Source organism: Laccaria bicolor, genomic scaffold (assembly GCF_000143565.1).
Source record: "Laccaria bicolor S238N-H82 LACBIscaffold_80 genomic scaffold, whole genome shotgun sequence".
NCBI classification, from domain to species: Eukaryota; Fungi; Basidiomycota; class Agaricomycetes; order Agaricales; family Hydnangiaceae; genus Laccaria; species Laccaria bicolor.
Window position 1 is genome coordinate 4,857 of NW_001889951.1, and position 9,625 is coordinate 14,481.

Sequence of the window (9,625 nt, forward strand, 5' to 3'; positions counted from 1 at the left end):
TTGGAACTGATTGCTTTTTTTATTATAAGTTTGTTTGACACAATATGATGAATATACAATTCTGTCACCATACATAGAAATTGAGAGCAAATATTTCATGAAAACAAGGATTCCAGGCTATTCCAAAGTTTTGAGTGCCTTTGATTTACACATACAGTTGAGTGCAAAAAGAATGAAGGTTGGTTCATTTTTCTGGTTCTTTCTAAGAATCTATTGTACCTCAAATGTATTTGTGTATTCTTTTACATTATGTAGTTGTGTTACACTTCCCTTGGTATGGACTAATTTCAGTGAAAGCTGGAGCCTTGAGAAGGTTTTTATTCTGGAGGCCATTTCTGGCATCTGAAAAAAAAAATATGCACTAACTGGAGAGGTAGCCAGAACATACCTCTGGTCAACCTGAATGAGCCTACCAAAGAATTAGTTAAAAATACTGAGCGGTTATGCTTGTAGAGCCTGCAGAAAATGGTCATTTTGTGCCATTTTGGTCATTTTTGTCCTGTTTTAGACAAAACAAGCCATTTTCCAAAGCCTCTACAGACCTAATTGCTTAGTATTTTTGACTAATTCTTTGATAGGCTCATTCAGGTTGACCAGAGGTATGTTCTGGCTACCTCTCCAGTTAGCACAATTTTTTTTTTTCAGATGCCAAAAATGGCCTCCAGAATAAAAACCTTCTCAAGGCTCCAGCTTTCACTGAAATTAGTCCATACCAAGGGAAGTGTAACACAACTACATAATGTAAAAGAATACACAAATACATTTGAGGTACAATAGATTCTTAGAAAGAACCAGAAAAATGAACCAACCTTCATTCTTTTTGCACTCAACTGTATGTAGCCCTACATATTTGTCACTGTCTCAAGTGTTAGTCCAGTCATCAAGGCCTTAGAAAAAAATTCAACCCCATATGGTTATCAAAAATCCTGGACCCCCCTTGTATTACATTTTGAAATCTGATATTGGAAATAATTGGATGCAGCTTGCAGAAGAGTGTAATGTTTTGTTTTCTAGTGAGTGAAAAGTCCTCACATTAAACCCAAGCATCAGCACTGTTATAATATTGGAGGGCTATATATAAGTAAAGCCAGTCAGAGAAAGTGCATGGTACCAGTATGTTTAACCACCAACTCCAAGGGGGACAGCCCCAATCTTTGTTTTTCTTTTTTTTGGCTTGACTTTTGAATGGTGTGTATCACCAACTTGAAATACAACACATCATCAAGACACAGATATGATCTACAAAAAAAGGCATTCAAGTAATAAAAAAACTGAGGTAATATAAAAAAACCAAGCATCAGTACTCTCATATCATTGGGAGGGTATAAGTAAAGCAAGTCAGAGGTACATATCAGTCACTTCAGATCCATACCCATTAGGCTCTCTCCTTCTTCCATCCCTTCCTTCACCCCAGGCATTCATCCATCCATCCTGCTTCCAAACAAACAAAAAACCTTCTCCCACCCACCCAGCCTACATCTTCCCCCCTTTCTCCCCATCAAAAAATGCAACCAACCGCCCAATCAGGACCTTCCCCACTGCCTTTGGCATCGGCATCTTCACCTGTAACCCCTCTTGACTTTGCTGGTGGCTCCTCAATAACAAAGAGTCCACGAACTTGGTCCCCCCTCCTCCAAGACCACCGCTTATCATTCCATCTCCCGTCCCAATGGAGCTGGTAGAGGAAAGTTGCTCAGTAGACTGCGACCTCAACTTTGGCTTTAATGGTGCAGTACTGTATGTAATCAGGAAGCTGGCCACTGATTTTCTGCAGCTGTTTGTGCTGCACAAAATATCAAAAAAATTATATCATTGGAAAGCTTGAGAATAGGTCAATTGAGTGAGAATATCTAAAAAATGAAAATTGTCCTTAAATCAACCCCATGAACAAATGATTCCTCATATTCAGGTACCATAGCACTTTTACCATGTTCACACGATGCTGCCTCAACATGGCCAGCTTTGCATGTGCAGAATTATAGGTCCTTGACCCAAATTTTTGCACAGTCAAAACTCAAGTAGAGTAAAGCAGCTAGTAGCCTTTTTTTAAAATATTTTTGAATTGAGATTGGACTGGAACTTCAGTGTCATCAAGGGGTACATTCTTAAATAATAAATGTTGCCTCTGGAAAGTAATCATAGAGATCTTTTGCAGAAATCATTACCAACTCTAACCTTTTGAGGGAATAGTTATTAAATTCAATGCATCTTTTATACTCTATTTTTTTCTGATTTTTATTCCCCAATCTCCTGGCACTATCAACCAGGACTTCCCAAAGTCCAACATTACTTGCACAGGAATGTTTGAAAGAAAAGGTCAGTCAGAACACACCCAAAAATTACGAAACTTCTCGATAATTATACATATATAGTTCTAAATAGCTACGCAAATTTCTGTTCTGAGAGGACCATTATCCATCACGATACAGGCATATTGCTGCTGGATTGCTACTCTGGAGTTATTCTATTTGGTATTTGTCACGAAACGTAAGGAGCCGAACACGATTTGAATACAAACCGGATGTGGCCAGCTTCCCAGTCAGGGCCGTGTTTATGGTCTTTTTACGCAAAAAAACACCACCAAGTCAAATTTCAATTTAAAATTCTAAAATATACGTAGTCATTAAGATGAGAAGTACACCTAACGGAAAATGTAAAAAAATGGCAAATAGTTCAAAACTCAGTCCTTAACTAGGACAATGAGTTAAGGTGGCCAGCTTCCCGATAAGGCACAGTAGTCTCCATGGTAGGAGCCTGAGTCTGAGGAGGGAGGCTAGCGTACCCATACTGATCCGACGAGTGGACGGCGATGGTGACGTGGTGGCTGTGGGCTTGTAATCACCACCCCCAGGTCCACCAGGCGACATTGAGTTTGACGTGGTGGAAGACAGACTCCCATTCGCGTTCCTGAGCTTGATACCAGACGACTTGCCGATGGTCTCTTCACCTTCTCCGAACTCTCCCGCTCCTTCCTCCTCCTTCTTGTCATCGTCCCCTGGCACGGGAGAAAAGGAAAACGAACCCCCGATGACACGGGAGTAGGACCGTGGCGTGCCTACCCTTTTCAATAAAGGAGCAGTAGCAAGTGGATTTGTATGGTTATTGATATTTGCATTGGTATTGGCGGCGGTATTAGCGGCGGTGGCATAGAACAAAGAAGCAGCGTTCGAAGAAAATCCATCTTCATCCGGCGGCGCAGTTATCGGTCCTCCAAGCGCAACGGTGTACCGTTTGCTTGGCGTGGGGCTTACACTCATTTGCCTTTTCCCAGCAGCTGATTTCGGGGGTGGCAAACCTTGTTGTGCTCCTCGTCCTTTCGCTGGTGCGGGCGTTGGGCTGGCCGTTTGACTGGCAGAAGCAGAAGCAGGGACAAACTTGGGTTGAACAGGCGGGGACGGCAGCCTACCCGTAACCGAAGCCAGTGAGGAAAGTGAGGTCGTAGAATACGAAGCACCCGGTAGTGTACTGAGGATGAATGGAGGGATGGCCCCGAAATGGCCGTAGACAGAGGCCTCATAGCGGAACTAATTGACGAAGGGGGAGAAATACTGGGGGAGAACGTATCTGGTAGAGAAGAATGATCTCCCGCAGGGTACGGAAACCTCATGCCCGACTCTCGCCTCTTCGAAGTCATTGGGGGACTCGTAGATTCTCTTGCAGTTGTACTAGATAACCTAGGATAGTGGATGGGCATGCTAGGTCCTGACGATGATCCTGTCCAGTGTGTTACAACGGGAGAGGTTGGATGCCAGTGCGTGATGATGGAGGAAGTAGTTTGTGGTGCGACCAACATTGATACAGCGGCAGAAAAAGATTTTTAGGCGCCGTCGCCATGTTCGCCATCTCCCGACTTAGTTCGCCTAAGCGGCCTTGGAGTTTGACAACTTCATATTTCACGTTGTCCGTTGAACCGGCGTGTCTTAGAGACCCGGATTTGGATTCCTTGTCCTCCTTGTCCTTGTCCTTTTCCTTTATTCTCCGCTTCTTTGTCAACTAGCCACCTCTCAGCATCATTCATCCGACCTTCCAAAGCCCAAACGTGTCCCACGGTCCATTTCTCGAGCTTCTTGAAGCGCTTGGCTATTATGAGGAGTGTACCCGGTACGTCTAGCGTTCCTTGGGATGTGAATTACGCATACAAAGGTGGAGCCTCGCGAGAAGGGAAAGAAGGCAGGGTTTCGGTTGTATGCATGGGAGAAGGTGTCAAGTTGGGTGGCGTATTCGAGAGACTCGGACGAGAAGGGGTAGGCGAGGACGGGGTAGGCGAGGACGGGGAGGAAGGAGGAGGTACGGGGACGCGTCGAACGGGTGTTGTTGGGATGTTGAGGTTGACGAGTGCTGGATCGGTGAACTTAAGGCGTTTGGAGACCATTCCTTCTCTTTCACTTTGTCCCCTTGCCTTTGGCGTTCTTCTTGTTATCCTTATCCCTCGTCTTTGTGTCCAATATGGTTTTCTGAGCAGGCGTTGGAGGGTCTTTCGTAGGCGTAAACCTACTCTTCGTAGCAGACCATCAATTTGTAGCGCCACCCGACTGTTTCTGCGAGTTAGACGAGAATGGTGGGTTAGGCAAAGTTTGACACCTGGAGGGCGGTGGAAGGAGCGACTTTGAGCTCTCCAGCATAGACAGCACGCGGTCTTCAACGAGTTTCCTCTGCTGAGCCTCCCGCAGCGTGAGTATACATTCTGCCACTCTACGACTACAGTCGCGTTTCCTCTCTGCGTCAGCTCCTAGCTCTGCGTCATTTGGCACAGGTGATCGCGGTGCCACGCCCCCTACGAACGTGTCCATTCTTTGGACGAAACTAGCTGCGAGGTGGTAGACGCTTGAGGCGGCGGGTGATGGGGAACGTTGCTGCCATTTCCCTCGGTCGCCGTCGTCGTCTGAGCCGTTGTCAGAAAAAGAGTCTGAATCGAACTGTTTGGAAAGAACGCGTTTAAGAGTGGAGAGGGTGGACAGGGTGATGGTGGTCTTCCTCCTCTAGGAGGCTAAGAGAAGGATGATTGATCAGTACAAGTCATTTTAGAATCTCGGAAACTTACAATAGTGACGCAATAGCCACGTCCCTCACTCCATAGAAGTCGGTGTCCGCGCGGGAAGCGCCGAGGAGCCTTCAATATTCAATGACCGTATGTGTGACGTTGGGACAGCCTGGTATTACAGGCAGAGAGTAAGGCCATTGGGTGGTATCCATGTCTGTCACGACACGCAGAGCGTCGGAATCGAGGTAACCGAGAAGCTCTGAATATTTGAATACTGAGCGAACTTTGGCAGGTGAGAATGACCGATTAGCGGAATAGATGGGCCAAACCGATGAGATCATCGATGCATGTGAGAGGTCTGCGGCGAAGAGTTGATGTTGGATGAACGAGCTTGGTATGGAGGCAAGATCGTTGAAAGGTCAAATTATGCTGATATCTCCTTGTGAGTGCATACACGAAGGGATGCAAGATGCCACGTCGAAGTGGGGCTTTCGTCGGTGTTATGAAACTAGGACCTGAGTAAGAATGGGTGGTTAGCCAAATACCGAATATATGCGAGGTGAAAAATCATCCACAGGCAAAGGCAATAACTTACATACCAAAGGGAACGAAGGCGGCGTGAGTTTGAATCATCCCATCAAATTTCAAAATCCCATTGCTCGTATTGCTCACAACCTTGCTCACGACATTCCTTTTCGCTTCCCCTGAGGGCATTCTTGTGTCAAAACCCTCCATAAAACGAGCTACAGAAATTAATGCCACTTCTTCGGCAGCCGTACCTCTTACCTCTTAGTGAGCTTCTGTCCTCAAATGCCCGCTATGCGCTTCGGTCGTTGCGTAGGTCAATCTTCCACACATAGTTGTCGTCCCATGATTCACTAACGATCCTTCTGTAGATAACGACGTCACTTCTTTCCCAGCTTTCCAAACGGAATTCATGGCAGGCCGCACCTTCACGGAAGTTATCGCATCTTCTCCGATCGTCAATGGCATGCCGCTCTAAATTTCATAAACAAATCCATCTCCAGCCGCCGCGTCGCCTACGTGTACCAAGTACCAAACAAGAAAAGTTCTAAACTTCCCCCGTCTATCGTCATCGTGCCCTCTTCCTCGTAGTGGTTCATCCGTGAAACCGAGAAGACACAGTGCATCTCGAGGGAACGTCACGATGGAAGGGCAGGAATAGCATGTGTGTTAGGCTCTGATGAAGTACAAGTACGTACTTTGTTTCTCCCCTCTCTTTTTTTCCAAAAGACGTTGCTGACACCGGCATACAGACCTACATAGCAACGTACACCCCGTTCTCATCCGTCATGCCCTCCTCGATTTCATCCCAACAAGACAGGCAAGGGCTCACACCTCTCTCCGACCTTCCCTTCCCCTTCTCCTACCCATGACCAACTCTGGGCTGCTGCTGCACAAGATCCGTAAAGTCCACTCAAACCATGAAAGAAAGCACTTGACGGTCGAACTCTGAGCGCATGGAGCCACATACAGCCCAGCGCAGAATCCCGCCGTATGCGCTTACCCCGTTCTTGCTTGGATGGAGGATAGCAGGAGGGAAACGGTTTGGGGTTGGCGATTCAGAGCGATGGTTGTCCTCGTTGGTGGCGCCTTTCTTGAAGAGCCGCCACGCTCTGTCTCGTCCGTTCAGCTGGGGTAAGCATTCACTTCCCTCGTTCTTCGATCTTACAGTATTCATATTCAACTTCCATTCCCTGCAGCCGCTACCTTCACCTCCGTTGGTGATCGATGGATGACTCGACTAGCCCCCTCCTCCCCTTTCGGTTTGTGCAGGGAATGAAGGACGGGCATTCACAAATCTTTGTATACATGGTAGGTCTCTCGAATCGTTCCTCGATGATACGAACAAACACCGTCCCTTTGACAAAATGACCACGCTTATCAACAATGACGAAGAGCCTCCGGATTCTTGAAACGCGAGATACTGTTGCCTGTTATACTAGGCCATTCACGCTCGCAACGGGTCTCTTCACCCTCCTTTGGTCCGTCTTCTTGGTTTTCCCTTTCTTTCCTCACTCATGCACCTATCTTATTAGAACTTTGTCGTTTCTGCTCTCGGAGGCTCACAATTTACTCTCTCCGCTTGTAGGGTATGCCAATTGGTCCGACTTTGGTTAGCGTTCATTCGGGAGGTCGTAAAACAACAACATACTCAATGACTCCAAGAATACCAAAGGAAAAGCCGAGCATGACTGATCGATTGGACCACTTGATGGATTTCGTCGATGGCATGACGTTGGGTTATCGGTGAGTTTACATCCCATAGTCATAACCACAAACGGCTGATCTATCATTGCAGTGTTCTTCGTGCCCAGTGAGGACGCACGTCAGCGTGAATGCGTCGCTCCCGGTGAGATGCGACTGGAGATCATATTGGGGTGAGTTCGTCATTTCTCTTCGCCTCTCCTGGGATCTAACCTTGTTTCCACTCTAGCTTCCCGCGTCGGCGGGCCAAGCGAAGTCGACGTCCGCGTATCTAGTCACCGACTCGCAGCACTAGCTAAAAGCTCAACGTTCAACGCTTGTCTTCGGACTTCAACGAATCGCTGTTTTAACAACCTCAGAGTGCGGCGCTGGATCGATGCACATCGGTGGATTTGGAAAATCCTGACGGACAGCTTCTGCATAGGCTCCCTCCCTCCTGGACCCAGAACGTCGACGACACATGCCTTACAATTTAACTCTTCCTATACGAGCGTAGACTCCACAATCAAGGAATCCGCTCGCTTGCAAGTCAACGAGACTGCCAACCCGGAGGGATTTGAGCCAACGTCTACAATCACCTTGCAAACGATCACCGATCATACGTTGACTGAGGATCATGAGTTGCATAGGGGACTATCTGCTCGTATGAGCGAGTTGTAGCCCCCCTCAAATGTGGATTTACCAGCCCACTTGCGTTCGTTGCTCAAAGGCAGAATGGGAGCGGAGCTGCTGCTCACAAACTTCATACTCGCAATCTTCTCTCCGCGCTTCGAGATCTCCTAACACCTACCTCTACCCATCCCTGCTCCATGACACCGACGTAGGTCGCATATACACCCCTTCCAATCACTTTTAGTCAGCCACGCTAGCGCTGTACGACCGTAAGCCCAGTTCTTCGCCTGCACCTCTCGCGGTATCCCGCATTCCCGGCCCTTGGCATCTTCAACGCCAGAACTGTCATGTTTGCGTCCTTTGCTGTGAATTCTGCAGGCAAAAGAAAAGTAGTCGTGACTTCTTACATTTACAACAGCCTGTGCTCGTGTGTAAATTGAGAGGTAGTGCAATGTAATCGTCCGACATTCCTCAAATAAGTGTACCATTTGCCGAATGCCTACCCAGTTTTTACTTGATACCAGTCATCGTCGTTGTGAAACTTGTGAAAGTAGAAAGTTAACGAGTGGCCGTTCATGTTTTGGGAGATAACATTGACATGGGTAGTATCCCAACACGAATTGGTCAAGCTACAGAGTCAGGGTTGTAATGTTACGATTCCCATTGTAAGCAATATAATCAAACGTCTCGACTTTGCCGACGTTCAAGCTTGAGGGTGTTCTTTCGATCGGCTGAACAGAGACTGAAGCTTGGAGCCCTCTCCCTCCTTCCCCTGGGGCAAAAGCACAGCATACATACGCACCCCAAACAAAGCTATACACGCTTGCTGTGAGTACTAACCCGACACATGCGAAGCAGTCAAGTATCACTGACCTATGTGCAATAGCCACGCCCCCCATCCGCCATAGAGGTCGGTGTCCACGCGAGAAGAGACGAGGACCCTAATGAGTTTGGTGTTTCTCGCCCTAGGCCTTTGCCCTCAGTAGTTCCTTATTGGCCGTAGAACTATTGGAAAAGAAGGCAGGTGTCAATAACCATCGTCGTCGGCCGCGCCTAATCCAAACTTACAAGAGCCCAATCAGCGATGCGTATGTGTGACGTTACGGTAGCATGGTGGCGACGAGCTGCGGATGGATACACAAGACGGACAATCTACACTGTGTGAACGTTGAGCCCAGAGACAACGAATTCTTGTGGTAAAGGCAGAGAGTGGGCCACTGGGTGGTACGTATACCATGTACGTAACGACGAATACAGCGTCGGGAATGAGGTTACCGAGAAGATCTGAGCGCTGGGTGAGCTTTGGCAGAGGAGAATGACAGGATAGCGGAGCAGGTGGCCCCAACCGATGAGACGATTGATGCGTGTGAGAGGTCTGCCTACGGCCAATGGCAAAGAGTTGTTGTTGGATGAGCGGGCTTGGTATGGAGGCGGGTTCGTTAGAAGGATTAAACGAAATTTCCTTCATGAGTCGATGCACGACGGGATGCAGTTGCCGGGTCGTGGGGGTCATGGTGGACCTAGGAAAGACGGTAGGATCATCGAAGTGGGGCTTGCGTTGGTGTTATATAACCAGGACCTGAGTAACGAAGGGGGGCAGTTAGCAAGCGAAAGATCGAATATATGCGAGGTGAAAAGGCATCCAGAGATCGAGGGAGGAATGAGAGTACGAATGAATAAATAACGCAAGGGCGATAGCTTACCAAAGGAGATATGGCCGTTATCCCCAATCTCCAGCTCTCCGAAGCTTTCCGACTGAAGCTTGCGCTTATGATCAGGTGGACGGCAGTAACCTAGCATGCC

At 47.7% G+C, this 9,625-nt stretch overlaps 3 protein-coding genes across 3 annotated transcripts; 1 reads left to right on the forward strand and 2 right to left on the reverse strand.

Annotated features, from left to right (window-relative positions):
* Nucleotides 1-2,571: 2,571 nt before the first annotated feature.
* LACBIDRAFT_296011 (uncharacterized protein) lies at nt 2,572-5,695 on the reverse strand (the record flags this gene model as incomplete). The annotated part of the gene is made up of 10 exons (XM_001890121.1): nt 2,572-2,641; nt 2,783-2,995; nt 3,023-3,524; nt 3,898-3,993; nt 4,140-4,338; nt 4,387-4,491; nt 4,582-4,979; nt 5,042-5,110; nt 5,161-5,371; nt 5,577-5,695. The coding sequence occupies 10 exons, from the start codon at nt 5,693-5,695 to the stop codon at nt 2,598-2,600; spliced, it is 1,956 nt and encodes a 651-aa protein (XP_001890156.1). The 3' UTR covers nt 2,572-2,597.
* An 877-nt stretch (nt 5,696-6,572) lies between these two features.
* Nucleotides 6,573-7,870, forward strand: LACBIDRAFT_335241 (uncharacterized protein; the record flags this gene model as incomplete). The annotated part of the gene is made up of 6 exons (XM_001890109.1): nt 6,573-6,640; nt 6,751-6,817; nt 7,042-7,095; nt 7,182-7,252; nt 7,321-7,355; nt 7,440-7,870. 6 exons carry the CDS (start codon nt 6,573-6,575, stop codon nt 7,868-7,870), a joined length of 726 nt encoding a protein of 241 aa, XP_001890144.1.
* Nucleotides 7,871-8,500: 630 nt separating this feature from the next.
* LACBIDRAFT_335242 (uncharacterized protein) lies at nt 8,501-9,335 on the reverse strand (the record flags this gene model as incomplete). The annotated part of the gene is made up of 4 exons (XM_001890122.1): nt 8,501-8,594; nt 8,696-8,763; nt 8,891-8,946; nt 8,972-9,335. The coding sequence occupies 4 exons, from the start codon at nt 9,333-9,335 to the stop codon at nt 8,501-8,503; spliced, it is 582 nt and encodes a 193-aa protein (XP_001890157.1).
* Nucleotides 9,336-9,625: the final 290 nt, after the last annotated feature.